This window comes from Equus przewalskii, chromosome 30 (genome assembly GCF_037783145.1).
Source record: "Equus przewalskii isolate Varuska chromosome 30, EquPr2, whole genome shotgun sequence".
NCBI classification, from domain to species: Eukaryota; Metazoa; Chordata; class Mammalia; order Perissodactyla; family Equidae; genus Equus; species Equus przewalskii.
This window is the reverse complement of record NC_091860.1, coordinates 3933994-3961756: the sequence shown is the minus strand read 5'-3', so window position 1 is coordinate 3961756 and position 27763 is coordinate 3933994. Positions and strand designations below refer to the sequence as shown.

Genomic DNA, 27763 nt, shown 5'->3' with positions numbered 1-27763 from the left:
CTTTTCCCTACAGCACAGCTGCTGCTTCTGTATCATAAAGCTTATTTTAAAGCACTTCTTAAACACTAACTAACACACAAAAAGAAAAGCTGTAATACAGCCATATAAATAAAGCCAGACTTTTAAAAGAACAGCAACAGTGGTAGAGGACACACAGTGCAGTAAAAAGGGATAACAGCTCACATGCAAAGACGGAAATGAAAGGAAATACGAACGGCTACTTAGAGACCAGCTTTACGTCCATAGTTTGGATTCTTGAAATTATTAATAGGACTCTTGTAAATCGGATTTTCTTGCTAAAGTAAAAGAAATAGTTTCTAATGATTTCATCAGAAAAAAAATTGACATGTATAGTGTTTAAACACTGTAAAAGAATTTTTACTATTTCTACAGTTCAGAAATTTACTAATTTTTTAAAAAACCCAAGTAAAATGCAAATGATTACAATTCATTTACAACTTAAAAATACTGAAGACTGTCACTGCCTTCTTGTGTCAAAAGATGAATACACGAGGGCCAATACTCGCCCGTCTGACTCTTTTCAAAGCATTTCAAAGCAGTAAATGCTAGCACAAATTTTCAGTAATTTATAGCTTTAAAATTTTTTATAAAGCAAGGTTTATTGAGTTATAATTTGCAGAAAGTAAATTATACCCTTTTTAAGTATAGAGTTCCATGAATTCTCAAATGTATAAACACGCCCACAATTAAGATCATCCCAAGAAGACCCCTCGTGCCCCTTCCCCCACTCCAGCCCCCAGAAACCACTGATCTGACTTCTGCCCCTACAGTTTTGCCTTTTCCAAAATGTCACATAAATGGAATCATACAGCATGTAGCCTTTTAAGTCTGGCTGCTTTCCACTCAAGGTTCTTTGTTGGGGAAAAAAAAGAAGCTTTCCATTGACCAGTCTGCTACACAGATAATGCTATTTGGGATTCTATTTTACATGAGATGAAAAGGCAAAAGAGTAGATTTAAGATAAAAATTATTAAAGAAATAAAAACAGTGACCACAGTAACCAAAAGACACATTCTTATAATGTTTTGTTTTAATGGGATGTATTTAAGATGTTTTCAGTTTTTCACTAAATCCAAGTTCTCTGAATAATGAACTTTAAAATAGTTAAAGAGGACTGTAACAATCGGTTTTAGAGTTAACAAATCTTAGAAGTATTACATTTACTTTACGAACCACCTTACTTTTTAGATGTTTTGCAACTTACCGTGTCCCATTTGGCATTCATTTTTTCCTTCTCAAATTTGGCAAATTCCCTTCTGTCATGAATTATCATTAAAAGCTTCCAAATCAGCAGCAATGCAAGGCCAATAAGAACAATTCCAGCAACCACACCAGCTACAATTGGAATGATGTCTGGACCAGTGGGGCACTCTGTCAATAAGGAGGAAAGAATGAGCACACAAGGGATTAATATGTGCAAATTACAGCCCAAACTACAGAGAGCTGGGCAGTCTCATAAAACCATATCGGAAAAAAAATACAAGACAAGTGAATGTACACTCTCAAAGACGCTAGAACTAACAAGTGAGTTTATAAGAGCACAGGATTACAGTCAATAAACAAAAAGCATATGTATCTCCATATGTTATATGGAAATTTATTTTTACATAATGGAAATTTAAATTTAGAAAATAGCATCTTCTACTATAGCATCAAAAATCAGGAATACTTATGCATAATCTAACAAAACATGTGCAATACTAAACACTGATGAAAGAAATCAAAGAAGATCTGAGTAAATGGAGAGAGATTTCATGTTCATGTATTGGAAGACTCAATATTGTTAAGCTGTCAAATTCTCCCCCAGTTTGATAGATAAACTCAATGCAATCTCCATCAAAATCCTAGCAGGAGTTTTGTAGATATCAGCAAGTTAATTTTAAAATTTACAAGGAAGGAAGAGAACCAGAAAAGTGTTTCAAAAACACTCTTAGAAAAGAACAAAGTTGCACAACTCACATTACCAGATTTCAAGACCAGCTATAAAGCGACAGTAATTGAGAAGAGTGGTACTGGCTAGAGGACAGACGCGCAGATTAAGGGAACAGGATAAAGAGTCAGAAATAGGTCCACACACATCAGGTCATCTGATGTTCAACAAAGGTGGAGAAAGTTCAGTCTTTCAACAAATGGTACTAGAACTACTGGACATCCACAAGCAAAGAACTGCACCTCACTCCATATGCTACCATTAACTCAAAATGGGTTATAGACCTAAATGAAAAATCAGAAACTATAAAACTTCTAGAAGAAAACACAGGAGAAAAATTCTTATGAGTCTGTGTTAGGCAAAGCATTCTTAAATACAATAGTAAAAGCAAGATCCATAAAAGAAAAACTTGGTAAAGTGTAGTTCATCAAAATTAAAGGTTATGGTCCTCAAAAAATACTATTAAGAAAATGAAAGACAAGGAAGCACAGACTATGAGATAATATTTGCAAAACACTTATCTGAAAATGCAAAACAGGACAGAGATTTTGAAAACGTTTGGCTGTCTCTTAGAAAGCTAAATATATGCTTACTATATGTCCCCCAAATCCACTCCAAATATCTATCCAAAAGAAAAGAAAACGTACATTCTCACAAAAACCTATATACAAATGTAGAAAATTTCAAAGAATATACAAAAAAGCACCTCAAAAAACCAAGATAAAAATATTGTCTCTTCTGAGAGGCTGAACAATTCACATTTTATAATATATTTTAACCAATTACCTTTCTCAGAGTCCACACCTAACTCATGCTCAGATTTAAATACTGCCAACAACGCCCTGGTTCATACGGGAACCTGCTGAGTGCAGACACGTTCTGAGAGCTTTTCTGTGGATTACCGCACTCAGTCTTCAAACTCTCCAATGATAACACCTAACACTTGCTTTCTCTTTTCATTTCTTACTTAGTTAGTTAAATACTATTTTACGCTTTGAGAGATCAAAAATATCCCAACTTGGACCTAAAGTAACCAAGCTGGATATTAGGGAAACTGCCAATAGGCCCAAGTAGTAGAAACAAGACATAAAATGAAAAACATTTTGAAATGATCAAACCTGGAGTCTCCACAACGTGAACAATGGCCTCATTGTTCCCATTCACTGAATACGTGAAATAGAACCAGCAGTCATCCACATCCTTCTCCTTACAGTGAGACAGGGGATCAACCTGGCCTGGCTGAGGTAACTTGTCCCGATTTTCAACCTTGGTAATGTTGAAATGTGAACATTCCTGGGCGCATGTGTCTTTCTTTTCTCCTTTATTAAAGGCTCTGCACTGAACACATTCTCTGTTAAAACAAAAATTATTACACTTCAAATTTATTACCTAAAATAAATATATGCTTAAAGGTTATTGCATGTGCTACACTCAAAATGTGACCAAATGAAACCAAGAGCTATGAAAGATCTGAATAAATGGAGAGGAGAAGTACACTACATTTCTAGATGGGAAAACTAAATATAAAGATACTAGTTTCCCAAGTGAAATAATAGGTTTATTACACTTTAAACTAAAATTACAAAAAAGAAAGAAATGAGTAGTAAAATAAAATAGTCAGCCCTGGTGGTCAAGATCTGGCACTCTCGTGGCCACGGCCTGGGTTCTTGTCCCAGTCAGAGAGCCACACCACCCGTCAGTTGGGTGTCATACTGTGGTGGCTGCATGTGGCTGGGATACTGAAAGCTCTGCCACCAGGATTTCAAACACCGGCAGGGTCCCCCATGGTGGACAGGTTTCAGTGGAGCTTCCAGACTGAGACAGACTAGGAAGAGGGACCTGGCCACCCACTTCCAAAAACCACAGCCATGAAAACCCCGTGAATAGCAGTGGAGCACGTATCATAGACAGCCCGGAAGGTGAGAGGATGATGCAGAAAGGAGGGCAGGGTTCTGCTCTGCTGTCCACACAGTGCTAGGAGTCAGAATCCACTCTATGGCGCTAACAACAAATAAAACTACCCCTATCAGATATTACATACACAGAACATCAAACCAAAATAACGTAAACAATGTGTTGCTGGTACAATAACAGTCCTTTCAAGGTGCAGACCTTCAATTTTTCTTAGTTTAGTCAAAAGATAGTAATTAAGCAATTGGTAATGCTAATTTAACAAAGGTTACCACATGGATTCAATTATATAGCAAATTCAGATCAAAATAATGGTACCAGTCTCATATAACACATTTCAATATCATGCGACAGATGGTAACTACTGAGACAGAGTTTTAAGGTGCAGGCTTCAGTGTGGCAGATATCTGGTTTACAGTGTAACCAAATGTCAGCACTGCTCCAGTGGTAGCGATAATACATTGTTAGGTGAACAGCCAGCAAATACCAACTATTGCAAGCAATTAGAAAATACTTACTTATGCTCAGCACAGACACCAAGGCACGTCTGACACATCTCACAGGTTGGCCCCTGAAACTTGGGATCTGTGCACTTGCAGGCCCCACACTCACAGATGCCCCGGCCATTGCAGATCTGGCCGTTGGTGGCCATGCATGAAGTAGTGTCCAGAGAACAGTCACACGCACTGCCAGTGTAGTTGGGGTTGCATTCGCACACACGACACTTGCAAACACCATTTCCTGCAATTAAAAATATCATTTCTCATAACAGTGGTAAAAATAGAAAATCACAGTACTGATTTAGAAGTAAAAATAAGCAATAACGTGGAAGAAAGTGTATCAAAGGGATGGACTGATCCTCAGCGCTGCCCTTTTTCTACGTATTCTCCAAGCAAACAACATTTTTTATGGTATTAGATGGGATCATATTTTATAACCATTTTCAGACCCCTTTCTCACCTCCGCAAATTAAGCCATTGGATCTATCACAGTTGAAATTATCACACTCGCAGAATTTGCCAGAATAAATTTCATTTGTATTATCCCTCTTCCTACAAACACACTGTCCACAGACACACTCTCCATTGTTACTGCAGATTTCTGAACTGTTTTCCTTCCGGCAGTAAGCATCCATATCCTCACTGTTCACTTCGTCTGTGCTACATTCACAGTGTCTGCCAACACGCCCCTCGTTGCACCTAAAGAAAGAGTCCAAAATTTCAATCACATAAAATAAAAATAATTTAAAACAAGTCATGCTGTGAGAAAGACTGGGAGAGAAAATAAGACTATGAACAATCCCTTCAAACGACAATTATATTACATGGAGTGTTCATGCCACACATCACAGACGTACAAAAGTGTACACACACACACCAGTCATTCAAGTTCATGTGGAATATATGCAAGGGGCTTGGAAAACAATCTTCTGATCAAGATGAAAATATAATCTGGCAATGAACAGGTGGACAAAACATTGGAAACATAGGCTAAACTTATTTTTAGAGTACGTTAATTACATGCAATTGTACTGGAGATGATTTCACTTAAAAAGAAAAAAAGAGTATGGTAGCTATGTTTTCAAATAATATGCTATTATATTTGCTATTATAGGTGAAGTATCTCTAAATTTAAAGGAACGGTCCAACTGTTAGTCTAAAAAAGTGTACAATAAATATACCCCAAAAAGTGTATAGAAGTTGAAGAAAAACATAGTGAGCATTAACATTTGAAAATATAATTAACACACTGTTTAAAAATAAATTTATCCGATGAGTCCAGACTTTTCAGACACACTGTCTATTTTTATAACACCTCACGCTCACAGACACTGGCTCACTAATTCTGGTAAATACACAGCAGGAATGAAGGCAAAACACTTTCAAGACAATCATTTTGGTTAAAAGATGTTTTACTAAAAATGGATCTAAATGACTCAGTCAAGATACGTACAACATAGAGAGTAAAAATGTAACATTTTAATTGTTATTTGGAATAGACAGCTAATAACCGATGGCAAAATGTAGTCATTTATTTTTCTCATGATTAAAGACCCTTCAAAGTCTAGTCATTTGGGGCTAACATTTAGATCAAAATACTCTCCCCTCCTCCTATCCCTTTAAGGAGAAAGCTGTATTCAGAGTATCTTTAGTTTTACTTTTTAATTGACAGTAACCAGAACGTGAAAATAAAATTTAAAATAATTTGATTAAAGTTTTGTGAGTAGTAGATTCTATGTTCTGAAAATAGTTTTCTTTTTAATTTTACAAAATAACTTATTTTTAAAAAATTATTACAATGTACATGTGGTATAAGGTGAACATCCTTTATTACTTCCTAATCCATTTCCCAGATAAAATCACCATTATAAATTTGATATATCTTTCCAAAACATCTTTCTACAGACATATTTTACATAAGCTCATTTAGCTCTAGAGAATTCAGATTGCTATTATATGAGAGAAAATCTCAAATGCTACCTCAACAGTTAGTTAAATATACGTCTTGGATGGCTACAAAAGTTTTTGAGTAAACAGCAGTTTTCTTAGGGAAAAAAGGCAGGGAAGAACTTTCTATAAATATCACACACAAGATCATCAAATTGATTTTGTGGTGAGCCACAACTGCTGGAACAAATGATTTATTTGTTCCAAATAGAAAGATTTTCTCTGGATGTCCCAAAAGATGGCCTGCCCGTCAGTGTCCAAGCCCACGCGCCCCTCCGTGCTCCTGCAGCCTCACGCACCTGCAGGCCCCACACTCGAACGTGCCGTTGCCCTCGTGACACCGGGGGCTGCTGGGGACGCCCTCGCTCTGGCACTCACACTCACAGATGAACTGAAGCACAACCTCCACCTCTTCAGTGAAGCCCAGAGGCTTGATTTTAATGGTTTCAGAATTCTTATTTGGACATTTATTTGAAGTTATGCTGATTTCAAACTGAACCTTGAAGGAAAAAACCAAGAAAGTATGCAATTTAAATGTACTAAAAAGTATTCTGAAAAGCTATTCATTTCTTCTACTGTTTCCCAAATTACAAACTAAGTCGCTTAAAACAAGTCATTTTTTTCCTTCAGAAAATGTTTATACAACATACCTCATCTCCAATGGAAATATTGGAGCATTTCCTTCCATTTTCCCCTGTTCCATTTACCCCATTCTTGCAGTAAGATTTGTAATTTATTGTTACTCCTTCTGGCAATTTACTGTTTTCCAAGATGACTTCTGAGGAAAGGGACTAAAAGAAAGACTAATTTATACAAAAAAAGGCAAGCAAAGTACTACTACAAAATAAGCTGAATGCATAAAACCAGTGGGTAAAATGAAGTGTTAAGAAAACAATATGATTTACATAATATTTGAAGCCAAATCCTGAGTGACAAGAAAACACAGAACCCAGAGAAACAGGCTCTAATTAACAAGGATCAATTCTTCAAAATAATGTACATGATTGAAAAAGTTAAGAGCATTTGTGTTTTAATTACTGGGCTAAAACATTACTGATCACACAGCGGAGGCCATATGAGGAATCCTGAGAACTCAGAACAAACATGCTCCCTGCGCTCTGGAGACCTGGCTCTGCTCCCACCATGTCCAGCTGACGAGCTGAGGTCAACAATCCACCACACAATCTGGGAACAACATGCTTCGGAGCCACTGTAGCCCCGGGCAAAAAACAAATCCCAAATCCCAAGTAGGAAGGATTGAGGCGAGTGCTTTTTCAGGATGAGACCACTGCGGACACATGGAGAAAGCTGCAGCAGCGAGCTCTCTCTGTCCACTAATCTCGTGGATGGGAGTTAGGAAAACATTAAGATATTCTGTTAAGAGGGAGAACAGCTATGGGGAAGACATGGAACAACTGGAATCTTGAAAATCTCTGTAAAAACCTCTCTCTTTCAAGTATGATCTTTCTAAAACATTTTGGGAACCCCTGACATGAGGTAAAAAATATCTAAAATTCAACCTGTCAAAGGGTTGAGGGGTGGAGGCAGTGTACGCAGCATAAAATGGTTACCACAATATTACAAATGCTACAGATTACTTGAAATGATTATTAACCAATGCTTAATGAGTATCACTAAAGGTACTCTGAATTAAGCTCCAGATGGAGAACACAATTCCTCTTTAATTTCAATTCAACTTCCTTCCATGTGCGGGGAGAAAAAATCTTACAAATCTTTTTAAAATACATAAGTCATAGATATATATATATATATATATATACACATTTGCATATATTTTATGGTACATGTACACGAGCATGTGTGTACCTCTTGAGAATAGAAAACCATATCCTCTACATATATGGCAAGAGAATTGGCAAGAAACCTTTTCCAGCACAATTCATCAAAATAGATGAATCTATAAGACACTTTGGACAGGAAAAAAAAGATTGAGGTAATCCTTAATCTAAACGTAAGTTATGTTTCACACTTGCTTTCCAACAAGGAGACCTATTGCTTAGTGACATTCAAACAGATATTTAGAAATTTTCTCCATATGCCTTTATCTCATTTTTGCTTTGTTTAGGCTAAGCAAATAATTATGCTTTTGTAAGAAAAGATAAGAGTTTTTCCTCCAGATATATAGGATTTAAGTTTCATGTTGTCCTCTGGGCTTGCGTATCAATGGAGTTTTACTTTTTCAACAGGTTGTTGTCCAGAACAGATCTTATTTAAAATGTACTCACATTGTATGCATCAATGATCAACTGAATTACATTGCTGGAATTAGCAGATAATGTTCCTACTGCTGACTTAGGGATCAAATTTTTCAGTTCCTGCAATTAAAAGATAAAACATACAAAATACAAATATATTCATTCAACCAATTAGCATCTACCAAGTATCTAATATTTATTTAAGTACCAGTTCCCTATACGTTTCCTAAATAACTTAAGGAATCAGATCTAAGAAAGACTAGTTTTATAATATGTGATTAAAATGTAACATAAATCACTTTCATAAAATCCAGTCTGTCTAACTGATGCCATTGTCCCATATTTCAATTCAAACATGATTCTGCCTCTAATGACTAAACAAAAGGGTCTAGAAATTTATTCCTCTTTTTATCTCACCACATATATTTACCTTGTAAACAGGCTGAAATTCTTCAGTAACTGCAAAAATCGTCTGTATGTTATTTTCACTTAGTTTCTGGACAAGGTGAGCAATAGAAGGATAATCCTACGAAATTAAGTAGTCAAATTTAGTTATGTAAGTACATCCAATCCATTCCAGTTTTTCAGTATGTGCTACAGGCTGTCAGGTTGGCTCCGACTCCTGGCCACCCTATGAATGAGGGATGTCCACAATGTCCTGTCCTCAACAGCCCTGCTCAGCTTCTGTAGACTCAGGTCTATGGCTTCCTTTACGGGCTCATCCATCTCATATTTGCTCTTCCTCTTTTCCTGCTGCATCTGCTTTTCCCAGCATCACTGTCATTTCCAAAGACTCCTGCCTTCTCATGATGTGCCCCAAGTAGGACAGCCTCCGTTTTATCATTTTTACCTCCAGTGATGGTTCAAGTTTAACTTTCTCTAGGACCCACTCGTTCATCTTTCTGGCAGTCCAGGGTATCCACAGAGCTCTCCTCCATCACCATATTCCCAATGAGTCCATTTTTTTTCCTGTCAGCCTTCCTTACTGCCCAGCTTTCACACCCATACACAGTAATTGAGAATAAAAGGGTGTGGACAATCTTGGCCTTGGTCTCTAATTACCCTTGATGATCTTTCCTAATTCTTTCATTGCTGCCCTTCCAAGTCCCCGTCTTCTCGATTTCTTGGCTGCAGTCTCCATTTAAATTGTTGACTGAACCAAGGTAAACAAAATCTCTAACAATTTCAGTGTCTTCATTGTCTACATTAAAGTTATGTGGTCCTTCTGTAGTCATGTTTTTTGTCTTTTCAATACTTTTCGAAAATAATGATTTGCATATATAACTGGATTACTTATACAAGACTGCTTTAAATAACACAAATAATTGCTGAAATGGATGGTGTGTACATGTGGGTTTATAATCCTCTTCTATCTTTATGTGTATAAAAATTTCCATAATAAAACAGTTCCAAGAAACAAGATTATCTATGTATATGTCAGAACAATGAAATTAAAGAATTGCCAGTAATTACAGGTTGTATTATCTATCACTTAAGAAAAAGACCAAGATTCATCAAGGTTTATTTCCTCTAGAACTTGAATAATTTGCCAACCTTTATTTTCAGTAGAGACAGGGTATAGACTTTTAAAAACCATCTATAAATAAAGAGTGTAAGACTATACAAATTACTTGTTTACAAATAATATCAAATTTGCTAACCAAATGACACACGCAAGCGAGAGGAAACACAGCTCTGGGTCGAGGCAGGGAGGAAAGGCATCTGAGAAGCTCCTTTCACCTAACTGGGGCCTTTGTCGAAGCGGAAGGAAGCAAGCACAAAGCCACATCTTCAGAAACAGCAACACCAGCTTTCCTGCACAGTGGGTTAGGGCCCATACTTACCAAAATAACAAAACCCCAAACCCTGAAAAATCCACAAGCCAGGCACCGACAACACTCTTAGTATTAAACACTAAAATTCAGCACAAATCCATTTAACATGTAAGAAATTAAGCACTTACATAATAATGGCTCATTGTGTACACATCATTTTCCAAGTGACACTGTCCATCATTTGGTAAAACAATGCCACCAAGTTTCCCATCTCCAGCAAAGTGAAACCCAGCATCCGTGGAAAATACCAGCAGCCGAGTAACATTCCTCCAGCCAATCAATGACTTGAAAAGAAAAGGATTTCAATTTCAAAATACTACTCACAATAACTCAACATAAATCTCTTATCTTCACATAGGCTACCACTGTACTTTTACCCTAATTCTGTCTCTTTTCTTTATCTTCTCTTTTCACACAGCTAATAATCTTGCTGATAATGCTAATAACCCTGCATACAGCCTACTGAATAAAGCTCCTCCATCCCATGGTAAAAGTGTATCTTGCCTGGTTGCCCATTTCTTTCAGCTCCTTTAAAAAATGGACTCTTTTAAAATCAATGTCTCTCTCCCCACTAGACAGTAAGCTAACTCCCTCCCTGTGGGGCAGGGACCACACCTGGTTTTGCTCATCATCGAATCTCCAGTAGCTGGCACAGCGCTACACAGTAGGCGCTTGCTGAGTATGTGCTGAGCACATAAAAATGCCTCAGCCCGTCCCCTCCTTTACCCGACTACTGCTGTCTTGTTCATATCCCTTCTTCCATCCTTGTTCTATCTTCTATAGCATATACCTCCTTTATCGACCCTTCACATTAGGCCTTCCTTTTTAACTACGGAAAAAATTATCTTCTCCAAAGACCTGACCTACTTAATTCCACCCATTCTAACTCATCAGTACTTTTTATTTGTTCATTTATTTTATTCTGCACCTTATTAAACAAAGAATTTAAAGCAGCAGTAAAATTCTCTTCTCTCAATGGTAAATTTATAATTATATTTGTCTAAATTTACTCAATACATCTGTGTATCTCCTCATAAGACTGCAAACTCCTTGAAGGCAGGAATGAAGTTTAGTAATGCTGGCAATCCAAGTTGAACGTCTCTCTTTTTTGCATCTAGAGAAGTAGGCGGAACAGGTCCTCTCAGTCAGCCTGATGAACAGAGAAGGACGGGAGTGGCCAGGATGCTCCAGCCCACTGGAATCCACAGGTGGAGGTGTGGAAGGCAGCCCCGAGAACACTCTCCACATGAGCTGCTAAGAGGATCAGACGAATGGCTGGACAGAAGCGGGTCAGGCTGGGCTCCACCTGGAATATTACTCTTTCTTCAGCTTTAAAAGCAGAGACTGTCCTTAAACTGCAACTACCCCAGTGAGATGTCAGAAGTAACGAGAACGTAGCAGCTAACGTTTGCTGAGGGCTATGGGCACTTTACGTGGATTACTGCGTTTAAGCTTCACAACAGCTCTGTGAGGTCGACCTATTATCATCCCTTCTGGAGGAGAAGGAAGAGCCCCTAGAGTGGCTAAGGAAGCTGCCTAGGATTAGTGCTGGCGGGAAAATTTGAAGCCAGGTCATAACAATCTAAAGACTGTTCTCTTCACCACTGTACCAGATCACTATACCCTATTATTATCTTGGATATCGGTTAGCACCTTAGCAAAGACTGGTGGAAAAATAACTATTAAGAAGCATCTGGGGGCCAGCCATGTGGCATAGTGGTTAAGTTTGGCATGCTCCGCTTCACTGGCCCACGTTTGCAGGTTCAGATCCCAGGTGCAGACCTGCACCACTTAGCCACACTGTGGGGGTGTCCCACATACAAAATAGAGGAAGACAGGCAGCAGATGTTAACTCAGGGCCAATCTTCCTCAGGGAAAAAAAAAAAGCATCTGGAATCAAGGAAGGTCTTCTAGGAATAGGGGTACTATAAGGGAAAAAGGGTGGCGGGGAATGGGACAGCAGTAGGTAATTAAGAGAAACTTTATCTACCTCACAACGTTTTCTAGTTTCAGCTCCAGCTATATTATTAAAAGGTCATTTCAAAATCCTCAACTGGTAAACAGGTCATAAAATTCTAATCACTAGTCCAATGGAGACAAGCTTACCACTGAAAATCCTGCAATTAAAATTATGAATATTATATGACTCCTAAATGTTCTCATATAGTTTACAAACTAGCACTTAAAAAGTTCTTTCTTTTTGAATTACTAAGACACAGGGAAAGACATCTTTCAAAGACAATGAGCAGAAGAAAACTGACCAAAGGAAAATGGTGAGACACTGTTTCATCTGAGCACTTTTAACGTTCCCGGTGATAACCTGGGATAACCTCACCTCTGGCACAAAGCCAGAGAGCCAGGCCACCTGGGCCTCTCCTAAAAACCCAGAACACCAGCTAAAGTACAGCTAAATTGCCCTGCTCTTTCAAATGGTGAGCATTCTTGGCTTTTAAAGCTCCATATAAATGAACTAACTAACTGCCTTGGCTTATATAGGGACAAAATGATTAAATATACTTTTATAAAACACTAATTGGGGCTAGCTCCATGGCGTTGTGGTTGAGTTTGGTGCACTCTGCTTTGGTGGCCCAGGTTTGTAGGTTTGGATCCCGGGTGTGGACCTACACTTGTCCACATCTTGTTGGCCACTTGTTGGCCATCTTGTGGTGGCGTCCCACATACGAAATATAGGAGGACTGGCACAGATGCTAGCTCAGGACTAATCTTCCTCAAGCAAAAAAAGAGGAAAACAGGCAACAGATATTATCTCAGGGTGAACGTTCCACACCAAAAAGAAAAAAATAAACAAAAACAAAACACTTGTAGTTGGAGGGAATTTAAGGGATTAAATTCTGTATTTCTCTAGAATAATCAAATATGACATGGTAATTAAGGCAATTTTTTCTATTAACTGATAGTACAGTCATACTTAAAATTTACACAAATAATATCCCTTTATAGAAAATGAATGCACTTACTCCACAAACTGCAACTTGCATGATTGCATCAAAGCCACCTTCTGGAGAATCCAAATTTCCAGATATGCGCTGTTTACCAACCAGCTCATTAAATACTTCCCCTTTATCAGTAAGACTGAGCACATTTTTGTAGCTAAATGGGCTGGTGCAGTTCTGTTCACTTGTGCAAGGGTTTCTGAGCTTGGCTGGTGTTGTACTAATGTAAGGCATCACAGTTTTCTCCACAAATGAGCCAAACCCTGTGAAGGAAAAATGCATAGAGAGATGGATAGATGGATGGTGGATGGATAGACAGACTTGCATTAAAAAAAAAAAATCAAGTATGATACCCCATGTAAGTCAATCTTTATCTTTAATAATAAGGTTTGGAAAGGAAATCATTATAATATGAAAAATTCAGGTCTAAAGTGAGAACAGGCTATACAGGCAAATGTGGTCATATTAATGAGTAATAAAATAGAATCTGAGTACTCAACATGTTTATAAAATAAATCCACAAGTGAATGAATAAATTCCTGTGAAAACAAGCATGCATTTCCCTATATCTGTGTGGTATAATCTGTGTCAAGTAACCTAGTAGCATACAGTACCAGAGGAACAAGGAGGCAGAAACATTATTAGACATGTGACAGGAGTATCATTCCCTTCAAGAAAGAAAAGGCTAAAAAACAGGCCTATTTATCTTGCAAGTATGTGGTGAAGAACAAAACTGTCATGGCTCCTACAAAGGAAAATCATTAATTTTCTCAATATTCCTACCAATTCGGAAGTCTGAAGTAATCCTCCTCATTTCATTCATCAGATCGGTTCCAAGACTTTTTACATTCTCCAAATCATCTTTCATAGAGTAAGAGAGGTCCATAAGGTAGTAGAGATCAATGGGATAGTCTTCAGCTCTCTTGAATTTTAATGCAAATGTTTGTGGCTCCCCTAATTAAAGAGAGATTAGAAAACAAAATTAGCTTGCCAGCAATTAAAAGTAAACGAGAAAAAACAAGTACATCAGATTTACAAGGTAAACACTATAAAATAAAATGTACTATTGCCATAATTTTTACAAAAGCTTGGACATTCCATAGGTAACTCAACGGTTCTGTGTACTCAATTTCAGTCACAAATACTTAAAATGCCAGGCCCTGGGGATGCAACACGAAAAGACAACAGTCCCAGTCCACAGGGGGCAAGACAGACAAAAGTCGATTTATAACTATGACAGAGGAAAACAAATAGACGGAACGACATATATTAGACTGGCGAGGGTAGGTCAGGGCCCGCTGCAGGGTACACCCAACTGCTTAGAGACTGAGGTTTTACGGGAAGATTGTTCTCTATTTAATGGGAAACCACTATATGCAAGTGAATAACATAATCATATCTTTACTCTAGAGCCTGGCAAAAAGTTTTAAAAATGAATTATAGAGACAAAGAAACTTGTTAAGAAACTATAGCAAGAATCTAAGAGGGAGATGATGAAGATTGAAACAATGAGGAAGGAGAAGAGGAGAGATGCACAAGAGGTGTTAGGTGTAACTCACTGAGGAAATACAGGATAAAGAGAAGGTTTGGGTGAAAAATCATGAAATTTTTAACTTGCAGATTTTCTAAAGACTTCTAAAAGGCAGTTGGATAAATGGGTTTGGAGCTTAAAAGTCTGTTACAGCATACAGATGGTTTTAAATCCACAAGAGAACGACCAGCAATTAAGTGGACTGCAAAGAAGAAGGAAGAAAAGACACAAAAAGAACACTGGAAAGCAACGTTAAGAGAGATGGAGAAAAACCAGGAGTGATATTGTAGAAGCCAAGAGGAAAGCCTTCCAAGAAGTTCAAAGGTGTCACTTGGTACAGAAAGGCTAAAGAAAAAAAGGCCCTGAGAAGGGTCCACGAGGCTTTGTGGTTCAAGGGGAAGGCAGAGCTGTGCCAGCACAGGTTTAGAGCAGGAGCCTGGCCGCGGGTGAAGGAGGACGGGAGGGCAGCCACGGAGGCAAGGAGCCTGGCCACGGGTGAAGGAGGACGGGAGGGCAGGCATGGAGGCGAGGAGGCTAGGAGCCTGGCCGCGGGGTGAAGGAGGACGGGAGGGCAGACATGGAGGCGAGGAGGCTAGGAGCCTGGCCGCGGGGTGAAGGAGGACGGGAGGGCAGACATGGAGGCGAGGAGGCTAGGAGCCTGGCCGCGGGGTGAAGGAGGACGGGAGGACAGGCACGGAGGCGAGGAGGCTGGCCGTGGGTGAAGGAGGACGGGAGGGCAGGCACGGAGGCGAGGAGGCTGGCCGTGGGTGAAGGAGGACGGCAGGGCAGCCATGGAGGCGGGAGTCTGCACCCCTCCTCTGAGAGAAAGGGGATGGAAACTGGAAAGACTAGGAAGAGGGCTTGTGTTTTCTTCTTTTTCTTTTTGTTTGCAGATGTGGGACTGTCATAGATTATCACAAAAACCTTAATATTTTAACAATACTAAACAAGTACAAAGGAAAAAATAGGTTAAAATGTTTTCTTTATATGATGTAATCATAAGAGAGGATGGACTTATTTTCAAAGTTCACTAAATCTAAAACTTTCTGAATCTTTAACAGAATTTACTTTGGACATTAGGCAACATTTATTATCATTTCAAATATATGCGACTTACAAATATCTGCAAAAAATTTCTAAACTTTAACGTATTTCACATTTGTTTGGCAGCCGGTCCAGTGTGAGAACGAGCTGTCAGCAGAAACTGGCAAGAGGCTCATATCAAGTTGTTGTGGAAAAGCTCAGGTAGAAACAAAGGCTTCCACAGGATTGGATTTTTGTACCTGATCGTAACTGCAAAACCAACTGCTGGGGCTGGATCTGGGTGATGTCTTCTGGCTGGAGCTTCTCTGCCGTCCCTTTGCTCCGGTTGGTTACATTTTTATTTTTCTTTATATCTTTGGAGCCTCTGGGATTTTCTATGTCATCTGGATGGCAACCCTTCTTTTTTAAGGCTTCTAAATCATCACATCGTGCAGAGGTAGGCATCCCTTCTTGTAAAAATGTCTAAATGACATATAAAATACACGGAGAAATAAAAAGTATAATGCTCAAACCTTTACATAATCATAATTGCAAATACGCAAGTAAATTGCAAAAATCAAGCGACACATCTAATGGGCTTCATTTCTCATTTTTAAGCAAAATACTACCTTTCTCCAAACCATAATAAGTGCTCTTGTTTAAAAACAAAATTTTTTCCTTGAAAGTAATACCTTTATTACTAATATATTGCTAGTAATTTATTACTTTAGTAATACTTAGGACTGACCTAGGTATACATTTCAAATGTCCCACCTTCAAATTCATAGGATCTAATCAAAGAAATTTCTTCCATGAAATCACTTATTCAGCATGGTTAACAGCCACTAATAACATACACACCCAAATATCGGACAAATATTTTTTCCCAAAATTTCCCTTAGAAATATCCTTAAAAGTCTCTCACATTATGTAGCATTCTACATCACAAGATTTTCAACAACTCAATGTTTAAGCAAAACATTTTAGCCTAAAAGCATCTCAATTAACTATGCTATTTTTAAAAAGGGGACCAAGAAATTTAGCACAAATTTAGTAAGTATTCAGGGAGGTTCGAAAAAATTCCAAGTCTTGGCTATTATTGTAAACGAAACTTTGAAAATTTATTTTAAAAAACAATACAGGGGCCAGCACGGTGGCCGAGTGGTTAAGTTCCTGTGCTCCACTTCGGCGGCCCAGGGTTTCGCCGGTTTGGATCCTGGGCGAGGACACGGCACCGCTCATCAAGCCACACTGCGGACCCACAACTAAAAATACACAACTATGTACGGGGGGCGGGGCGCTTTGGGGAGAAAAAGGAAAAATAAAAAAATTAAATCTTTAAAAAAAACAACAATACAGTGATTATACAACAATGGTCATATTTCCACAGCGTGATTTAAAAAAATAAAGTAAAAAAGGCCCTAATGGTATGTAAACAGTACTTGTGGCTTAGGGTAAAATTTCCGGTAGTAACATGATTTCAAAATGTGTTATACCTCAAACAACTTAGATGGAAATAAAAAGTTTATCAGAGGACTGAAGAAGTACCTTAGTGAAAGCAAAAACACTGCTGGTAAGATGTATGTAAAGATTCTGAATGAAAGTTTTTCACAAAATGTGAGAGTGGGGGGAAAAACAACGACTGTGTGTGTGTGTATCATTTTGAAATGTGTATACGTAACTAATCAAGTAACTAACTTGACTACTCCACGTATAGCACTAAAAGTTTTGTATTTAGTTGGCCAAAAATCTTTTTATTTTTTAATGTTGACATTGGGAAAACGAGGGAATGCCTTTTACTTGGGGTCACTTCCTTTTCAGTTTTATATGGTATTTATTATCTACCCATTTCATAGTGCTGGATAAAGTGAGGATATTTAAAAACAAAGAATACACAATGATCCAGAGTAGTTATTCTTTAAGGCAAAGAGAACACTAAATGAGAGCATTTGCGTAATTAGACAAACAATGGGACGTGAATACCGGGCGTCAGATGGTTCAGAGCTGCACCACTTTTATGTATTATCAACCCTAAAATATCACCAAAGCACAGGAGCCTAGAACATCACACACTTCCCAACAGCCAAGCCAGGAAATCCTAGTATCATGACACTCAAGTAAAATTTCACTAAACATATTCCAAAATAGCCTTTAATAATTTAGGAATTATGCCACAAAGATCAAAGGCTAAATTATTTAAAGGATAGTTTGGCTATGTAACCCTCAACTGCAGATAAACTATAACCTTCATAAAATGGATGCTCCTGTTGGTAATAGCAGCTACCACTTACTTAGGACCTTCTAACTGAAACTGCTTTAGGTTCCATCAATTCTAATTCTTGTAGCAACAGAGATAAAGCAGGCATTTCCACACTCATGTTCCAGCTAAGACAACCGACAGCCGTGGGGAAGTGAGCCTTGCTGAGACAAACTCACAGCAATCCCTATTTCCTCCACTGTCTCCAGTTTAATTCCAGAATACCACTTTTAGGAGAACAGAAAGTGCTATTAGAAAAAACTTGATATAATAAAACAACAACTTATTTTGTCTTTCATATGGTCAAACTATATGAAATATCTGATATTTGACCAGTTACGCCTACAAACAGGCACTGGAAATGTGGAGTCAAATGCCTGAGTAAAAACAGACAGTAAGCCTTTGACCTCCTGACATTATTCACTCTGTGAATACATGAGATATCCTCAAAATGACTTCCCTTTATCTCCTGTTCTGACTTACTCACTCCTTCCTTCCTTCATTCATTCACCCATTCAACATTTAGTAAGCTTTGTGGAAGGCACCAACCAGGTTAAGCAATGTATACAGATGACAAAAGTGAATAAAATGTAAACCCTAACCTCAATGGGCTTTTATTAGGATGCAAACCAATTCTAGACAACTTTAACTCAAATAAAATTCGGAAGATTAATTTATACTTCTCCCATTAAAAGAGGGGGGAAATCTAAAACAGTCAAATTAAACGGTTAGAGTTTTTTGGGAAGATGTCCAATAGAAATATAATGCATGTCACAAAAGTGAGCTAAAATATGTACTTTTAAATTGTCTAGTAGTCACACTAAAAGAAAAAAAATTGAAACTAGGGAAATTAATTCTAACAATACATACAAAATATTAGCATTTCAACATTATTAATAACTTTTTTCATCATTAAATGTTCAAACTTTAGTATGTATCTGAGGCTTGCAACAATTCTCAATGTGGACCACCCATATTTCAAGTGCTCAAAAGCCACATGTGCCAGCAGCTACTGTGTTGAACAGCATGGCTCTAGACCATCACACGGTACCATACATAGAGTTGATGCTTATTCAGTATTCATATCCAGTACTTCCCAAGGATATAACACTAAATGACTAGGGAATAAATGGAAAGGACTTGAGCAATCTTACCGAGTTTGTGCACCATCCACAATTTGGCCCTGCTTGTATACATTCTCCACATGATTTGGCATTTGCTTTTAAACATCTATTTTCATCTGTCAGGAGAAAGAAAGAATAGATCACTTTAAGTTTTACGAGAGAAAATAATGAAAAATCAGGATCAAAATGACAAATAAGGCAATACATTTAAATGTTAAATATGAATACTACGAACCTAGTTACTAAGCTGACCCAAACCTATCCCCAGAGGTGTTTGAGGATCACCCTGGCACAGACAGCCATAAAAAGACAGTTATCTTTCTCGTCTTCTATAGCAAAGACTAGGCACTATTAACCTATACAGTTATCCTTCTTTTCAACGGCATAATTTCAGGATCTATCATGTTGGATGGTCATAACTGTCAGGAGTTTTCTTAGAACTGGGTGAAGTATGATTTCTTTTCATTTAACTCATATGACCACACTCATACCACCTCAAGCATCTTGAGCGGCTTTCCCTTCATTTTCAGTAAGTTAAACACCTAAAAAGTCCGTATCACCCAATCCATAATCCCATGATTTTTCAGGCTCTGTGTTCACAATGTCTTACGTTTCTTGAATTCACCTCAGGGTAAGCGTGCCTTTCATGTGGTAGGCACTAATACAGGCTGTCTCCAATGCATCTCTTCTGATTGTAAACCTAACGCATGCTCATCACAGGAAATTTGGAAAATACATACAAGCATAAAAAAACAAACTAAAAATCACCCATAACCCACTAAGAGATAACTACTGCTAACATTTCTGTATATTTCTTTCCAGTCTCTTTTCTATGCAGATAGATAAAAAATAGCAAGGAAGCATGCAAATATAGACATTATTTAAATGAAATTGAGGATATACATTTTGTATACTACTTTTTATACTTTATCCTAAGTGTTTTACTACAAATTCTTCAAAAATATGGCTTTTACTGACTACATATTTCATTATCGTACCTTATTTAAAGTTGCACAAATGTAGATGGTTTCCAATTGCATGTGTGCCTAGTTCACACGTGCTTGCTCACATGCACACACAAACCCTCCAAACACATATACATACACACGCACATATATTCTGAGGAACAGTCTTATAATGTAAAACTATTTCTTTATCACAAATTCAAAGAAATGAAAATACTGAGTTGAAGAGTATTCATGTTTTTAAGATTCTCAATACACACTAATTCCTATCCAGAAATAATATTCAAATTTATACTCCCACAAGCTGTACGCAAATACCATTTCACCACACCTTCAACCATGCTAACTACTTTTTCAATATAAAAAACCTTTTACTCATTTAACAGGAATAAATTAGAATATCAATTCAACTGTCAGTTACTTAAGGTTTCATTTTTTTCGTATTTTTACTGGCCATTTCTTTTGTAAATTTTCTGTTATGTCTTCTGCAAATTTTTCTGTCATCATGTTCATCTGTTTTTACCAGATCTCTACACATGTTAATGAAATTAAACCGCTTTTCAGTTTCTCATCTTGTTGATGGTGTTTCGACATATAGATAATTTTGGGTTTTATATGTTGCTGTTGGCTTTATGTAATTCAAACTTATGAATAATGTCTTTTATGGTTTCTTTCTTCATGTTTCCATGTAGTAAGTCTGTCCTATCCTGATATCAAATAACTATTCTATGCAGTGTCTTTTTTGAGATCTGGAGAACAGAACTGCATATCCTTCCAGATGCGGATGCACCATGGTTTCTAAGAGGATTAAATACATTTTCAGCTTTATTTTTCATTCCTCTTCTAGATGATGCCAACAATTTGTAAGAATTTTTGATTAAAGAGCAAGAACATCTAGAAAGTCAATGGTTCCTGGTTTCATTTTTTTATATAGGGAAGGACAGTTTATAATCCACCATCTACACATTTACTTTATTTTCTTCTAAATATATTACATGCTTTTGCTTTCTCTATGCTCACTTAGACACTCTAAAAAGATCTTTCTGTAGCATACTCTTTTTTGCCCTATCATTTTAGCATTTTACTAGCCAAACTGCTGGTCATCACTCTTGGTGGCAGAGGAGAGGGGAGCCTGAGGAAGGACCCTGCAGGCCACTGTAAGGACGCTGACCTTTATCTGAGTGACACGGGGCCACTGCAGGGCTTCAAAGGAGCAGCAAGAGCGAACTGAGGTTTTCCCAGGAGTCTAACTGGTCAAAAGCAATACAAGAGACTGAAATGAAAAGACAACTAAAGCAGTTTTTTTTTTTTTACCTGCTTGGCCAAACACATAACAAATTGAACTGATCAGTCCAATCCAGAAAACCAGTTGTAAATTCATCTGAAACATAAAATGTATATCATATTAAGAAAATGAAAAACAAGAAAACACATTAAACATAAAACATTCCCACTCACCTTATCTTCTGTCGATTTTATAAAAATCATACATCTCAAGCCATTTCTTCTCCAGCCCTCTCCACAACCCTGTCGCCCCCTCTCCGCCCTGGTTACCTCGCCCTTCACCCGACAGCACTAAAGCAGCTTCTGTACCAGACCCCCGAATCCATTCTCGCTTCTCCAGATCAAATACAGTTTAACACTGAATTACAGTCCTCAAAAAAGAACAACAGTGTCAAGTATTCTCTGACGCCATAAAAGCGATGAGCATCTTCATCGCAGGGACTCTCTCTCAGTATCTCCTGTGGCTCCAGGCTCCAAACATGCGGAGCCAGAGGCCTCCGCGACCTAAACACGGGAGCGTTCACGTTCAGCCGGGGCGAACCTGTCCAAGTCCTGATGGCGCCATCCCTTTGCTGACAACTTTTCAATAGCTTTTATTTCTCCACAGGCTAAGATCAACATCCTACACAAGACCCCAACTCAGTTTTTGAGTTTGAGCTCTTGTAATTATTTCTAAGGTAATCACCTTCTATGCATGGATAGTAAAATATTCAGTTCAATTCCTACAATTTCTAGATATACAAACTAAACCAAAAGAAAGTGGGGGAGGGGGACATAAGAAGATCCAAAAGAGGGCTGAGTGTCTTCTAGAATCTCTAAAGAAAAATTAAGTAATATTCTGTATATTAAGCAGAATACTTCATACTCCAACCATTAGGTATATAACTATTTTCTGTGAATCAAAATTTTAACAATATTAATCTATACCTTACCAGAGTTGGTCGAAGATGGCTACAGCCACAGGTCACTGACCCTGTCCCTTAACTACCTACTGCTCTTGACTAGTAGCCAGTCTAGTAAATATGCATAAATATCTGCCCCTCCCACAAGAGTACAATACAAAACAAATATCAACCAAAAAGAGGTTAGCCTTACTAGTTATCAAACAAATATAAATTAAAGCCATATAAGGTAAATTAGCAAGCCAAAAAAATGGGGGGGGGGGGTAATTTAATCCCCAACAAACCTTACTGCAGATGGCTGAAAGAAATCAGAGATGGCTCTGTAAACTGGTATAATTAATGGAGGGAAATAATAATCTATATCAAAAACCACAAAAAATGTTTCTACCCTCTGACTTAGTAATCTAGGTACTGGAAATTCATCATAAGAAAATAACTAAAAATATAAAAGGTGATACACACACACATGCACATTCAGTATAGAACTCTAGTATATTTACAACAGGCAAAAATGCAAACATTCTCTACCCAATAATAGGGAAACGGCTAGCTGCATCAACTTGATGGACTATTAGAGTCATAACAGTAATAAAATGTAGCAACATCATAAGGTTTATAGAATAATTTTGGATAGAAAGAAGACATCAAGATGTAAAAATAACGGTGTATGAATATATAAAGTAACCAAAGTGACCTAAAGATGAGAAAGAGTTACAAGCCTAACATAAAGACAATGTTTTGTTTGTTTTAAATTGTTATAATGCTTTCTTTTCGTTTTCTTAATAACAATTATGGCAGGGTAACTGTGTGGGATTTTTTTTCTTTCTTGATAAATTTCCTTTCATAAGAAAAGAAACAATTCTTTTAAAACCCTCTGTGTCTTCCAGAGTTTGCATCCTGGGATGCTAGTCCCACAGCTGCGAGAGGGTGCTTTCACCCAGGGACAGGTGCTCAGAGCACCCTGGGACACTTGCGTTTCCCCTGCTATTAAATGCTGTTTGCATTTTCTCTGTTGACTTCCCAGAGAAAAGCAGTAAGAATAATTTGCATACTCATCCACTTTGCAACTGTGCTCAGACCAGCAAGTTCTGTTATGCCACAAGCGCACAATTTTGCTTACATGTCACTTATGACCGCATCCAAAAGACCAACAAAAGCTGAGTGTCACAGAAGTGTCAAATGCCTGACAGTTCACCTTTTAAGGCCTTCCTCAAAGGTTTAATGTGTAATAAATCCAGACAGACTATAATTCTAAGCCATTCAAATAATGTTATCAATTCCAAAGCTATGACTAAAAAGGACCTGGAATGTTAAGGCTTCCGAGGAAATGCATGACTGTGATGAATGGAGCATCTGGGCAGTTTCTACACAAAGTGAAGAGAACAAATAATTGTTCCATATATGGACTGATATGTGTTTCTTCAAGATACTACTCAGACTACTTTAGGGACCACTAGGCTACCTTGAGAAACCTTTTAAAAGACACAATTCAGAGACTCATCACTACGATAAGTTTATTGGATAGAAATGTTCCCTAACATTCTTAGGCTACGTAGCTTTAAACTATGACTTAAATGCTACTGTCCTTTTCCTTCTACAAACTTGACAAGCCAAAGATCAGCCTTCTGAAACCCTCATGCCTCTGGAAGAGCTCCAAACCCAGAAGGAGGCAAAACAAGGCTCTCGTGTTGAAGAACAGCTGAGAGAACAAGGACAACCGCTGAGAACTGCTCAAGGACAGATGTCAGCTTTCCTGTGACTGGTCAGTGCACCGGCAAGAAAGAGAGAGACACTCATTGGCTAGTGATGTTGATAACAGGCCAAGCTTTCTCTCAGGGAAACAGAGAAGCCACAGGAGACAGAAGAGGACAGCAAGTAAAAATAAAGAAGAGCCATGAGGACAATGAGGCTTAGAAGATACAGTTAGAAGTGTCCTTGGGGAAAGCAAGCAGCAGAGAGCTGGATAGTAAAGAGGAAGTGGCAGAGAGGACTCAACAGCCTCCCCTATTGATCCTGACGGCCTCTGAATGTCCTGGATCCTCCTGCATGCGTGTGGGGAAGGACACACCAAGAGCTTCCTGTATTTCAAAACCTCCTAAGGCAGCACTTCTCAAAGTTGGTCTAGGTGACAACTGCACCAGATTTACCTGGCTGCCCACCCCAGGCCTAAGAACCAGTCTCAGGGAGTGGGGCCTGTATTCCAGGTGATTCTATGGCTGAGAAAAGGGGCCCTAAGGAGCTTCCTACCAAGAGCATTCCACATACAACGGTTCACTATGAGGGGCCAGCAGAGAGGGACGCCTTCAGGTACTGTCTTACTCCTATCTTGTGTCTCCTCTTCAGAATCAAAGGTCAAGGAATAGTTGTCCACACTGGTCTCCATTTCATAACCTCCTATTCCCTCCTCAACCGCTGTCATTGGCATCCACCTCCTACCATGCATGTGAAAGCACTCTTGCAAAAGCAACTTTCCAGGCATTATCTTACTCTCTGTGTTCATTCATTCATTCAAAAGTTTCTTAACTGCCTACAACATGCACTTGGGGAATACATCAGTTTACTCCAAAAAATGAACACAAAGCAGCACTTAACACATTTCACCATCTTTCTCGACACACTCCACTCCCTGGGACCTCACTGGTTTCTCCAGACCTCTCTGCAAGTTCCCCTCAGCTGACCATGGCATGTTTTGTGCCCTATCTGGAGACAGAAAGGTCACTGTTTCGAGGAATTTTCAGTTCAAAGACAGAAATACAAATAGTTACAATACGATGTGATGGTTTCTACAATGTAGACAAGGACAAAGTGCAATGAGGACATCAAACTCTGCCTGGGCAAGTTCAGAGACTTCATGGAGATGGCCACATTGCCCCTAGAAATGCAGACAAATAGGAACTGGGCAGGCAAATGGAGAGGAATATTCCAGGCAAAAGGTTTGCACATGCAAAGCCACGGAGTCCTGAGAACAATTACAGTAACTTCTTTTCAACCTTATTTCTAAATGTATACATCTGGGTGACTCCTCTCCCTCCTCCTCCAACTGGAATTGTCTCGTTCTTTCTATCTTTACAGAAAAAAGACTAGAAAAAATATATTTATATGTTATCTGTAGTTAAATCTGGTCGGTGGGATGAGTGATTATTTTATCCTTCTAATTTTCTACAATAAGTATAAATTATATTATGTTAAAATCTTAAAATATCATAAAGGCCAAAAAGAATCTTAAAGTACTTAGGAATTTCTGAGACTTAAATTCTAAGTTGGAAAATAACAGAAACCGAGACCAGCAGGCCAGGAGGAGTTAGGTTACAGAGCCTTAAATGCCATCCACACTGAAAGAGTTCAGATTCTATTCTATACATAGTAGGGAAATTGAAAAAATTGGGGCATAGTAGTAACATGACAACATACATATGGCAGAAAACTAATGAGGTAGAGGATGAGTGGCAAGACAGGAGCTACAAGAAGTAGAAAATTTACTGCCAAGGTTCAAGTAAGAGGCAACAAACGTCTGAATTCAGACAGTAGCAATGGAGAAGTGAACACACAACTGAGTGACCAGGAGGCAGCAACGCAGCGTCTGACGTTGCTGAGATAAGGAGACTGAGAGAGGGAAAGGAAGCATCGCTAAAGAAGACAGAAGGAAAAGGAAGCTGGGGGAAAATAATGACTTTTGGTTCAGAAATGTGGAATGTGAAATGCCTGTGTGAAATCTAAGGAAGATACCTACTGAGAAGTGAAGACATACGCATCTGGATCTCAGGAGGTAAGTCAGGGTTAGAGATAACATTATGTAGGTGGCAAGTGAAATTATGAAAATGGATGAGACTGTGAAGAAAAGACAACTTAGAAGAGAGAAGAGCTGAGGGCAGATTTGAAGAGGTGAAGACAGAGGAGAGAAAGAGCACTGGATGGAGCCAGGCCTCCAGAGCTCAGGGAGTGTACTTCCCTGAAGAGAGGGGCAGCGTCTTTTCTCTAAGTCAGGCAGGGGTAAGAAGCTGAGAGTTCACGCCTGACAGCCCATGGTTTTTTTCTGAAACAGGAAGTAAGGACAAGTGCTGGGAGAAAAGGAGGTGGGAATGGGGGTTGAAGAAAATATGGAAGATGCAATAGGATTACAGAGCACTGCCAAGGGCCCTGCAGGTGAGGGATACCCTAGTTTATAAAGGCACGTTCAAAACACTCACCTTACCTGAAACTCCCTGTTAGCCATCTGTTAACCACAGACCAGGTCTTGGTGTGTCTTACTCAGCTACAGCATCTAGAAGTGCTTGGTACAAAGTCAATACTCAAAAATTTTTGCTGAACGACGTTAATTTGTATGACATTTCTCTCCCACATTACTCAGAAGCCCAGGAAAGAAGAGGTTCTCAGAATTAGTTAATATGCAGATCCTCTTTAAATAGAAAACAGTCACTGTAGATACCCTAGTGGTAACAATTTTCAATTCATTTTAAGTATATACAAGCCGCCTTAAAGCTAGATTTAAAATGCCTCATGCTCCTGGCTCTAAAACAGTATGAACTGAAATTAATTTACACATACAAACAAATACGATCATAGGCACTGAAATAATTATTACTCAGTTATAAGGTGGTCAATCAGATAATCCAGTTGGTTGTTTATTATTACAATTATTAGCACAAAAACACAAAATTAAAAAAAATTTCTTGTAGAACTGCTCAAATCGCTGAGACTACCTCGCATGGTCCTTCGACTCAAACTTGAAATCGCTGCATTAATCCCTGTTCACAGAGCAAGTGCAGAAGGAAGAAGGCGGGGCAAAGAAGTGGTGGTGCTGACAAGAGTTAACAACAAAGGGGACAAAGTCCAGGCCTCGAGAGGACGTGGTGAGCGGAAAGGGGCTTGTGCGAACCAGGGAGGGAAAGAGCTGGGAGGTAAGACAGTCGGGTTGAAACTTCAGAGCCTCGCAGCCTTGGGTAAAAAGGTCTCAGTGAGGATGTAGCTATGGTAACTGTTTTAGCCAGGGTTCTTCCCCAAAGCAGAGCCCAAGACAAGAACAGGTGTGCAGGCAGGTTATTCGGAAGGTGACCCAGGGAAAGAGAGAGGTACTGAAGACACTGAACCAAGAAAAAGGGAAAAAGCCAGTATCAGGGTACTCCGCTTACCACAGGGGGCGGCTGGGGGTGTGACCTTTCTGAGAAGGTTTGACAAGTGTACAGAAAGTCTGTTCACAGGAGGGTCAGCGGGGAGAAGCAGGTTTACCAATTCCAGTCCCGGCAGGTAAAAGTTTGCCCCAGGGGCATTAACTCCGGCACACTTCCAGGAACTACAGTGCGTCCGCCCAGAGGCTGCCACCAGCCTCCGCACCCCAGGGACAGAAAAGAGGGCCTGCTGGAGAA

General features: G+C 38.7%; 1 protein-coding gene across 3 annotated transcripts in view; it reads right to left on the bottom strand.

Moving 5' to 3' along the window:
- Window positions 1–27763, bottom strand: part of ITGB1 (integrin subunit beta 1) — a 46077-nt gene that overhangs the window by 5855 nt on the left and 12459 nt on the right. The window contains exons 2-16 of one of the 3 annotated variants that reach the window (XM_070601725.1): window positions 21529–21595; window positions 19280–19365; window positions 16129–16351; window positions 14098–14268; window positions 13339–13577; window positions 10489–10644; window positions 8956–9051; window positions 8556–8645; window positions 6960–7100; window positions 6609–6808; window positions 4823–5061; window positions 4381–4603; window positions 3070–3302; window positions 1226–1392; window positions 216–296 (exon numbers count right to left, since the gene is read on the bottom strand). In XM_070601725.1, coding sequence (XP_070457826.1) covers window positions 222–296; window positions 1226–1392; window positions 3070–3302; window positions 4381–4603; window positions 4823–5061; window positions 6609–6808; window positions 6960–7100; window positions 8556–8645; window positions 8956–9051; window positions 10489–10644; window positions 13339–13577; window positions 14098–14268; window positions 16129–16351; window positions 19280–19365; window positions 21529–21595 — 2406 coding nt within the window. In that variant the 3' untranslated portion in view covers window positions 216–221. Of the gene's footprint in view, window positions 1–183; window positions 297–1225; window positions 1393–3069; window positions 3303–4380; window positions 4604–4822; window positions 5062–6608; window positions 6809–6959; window positions 7101–8555; window positions 8646–8955; window positions 9052–10488; window positions 10645–13338; window positions 13578–14097; window positions 14269–16128; window positions 16352–19279; window positions 19366–21528; window positions 21596–27763 lie in introns of all 3 variants that reach the window. The other 2 variants (XM_070601723.1, XM_070601724.1) reach the window with 2 other exon arrangements.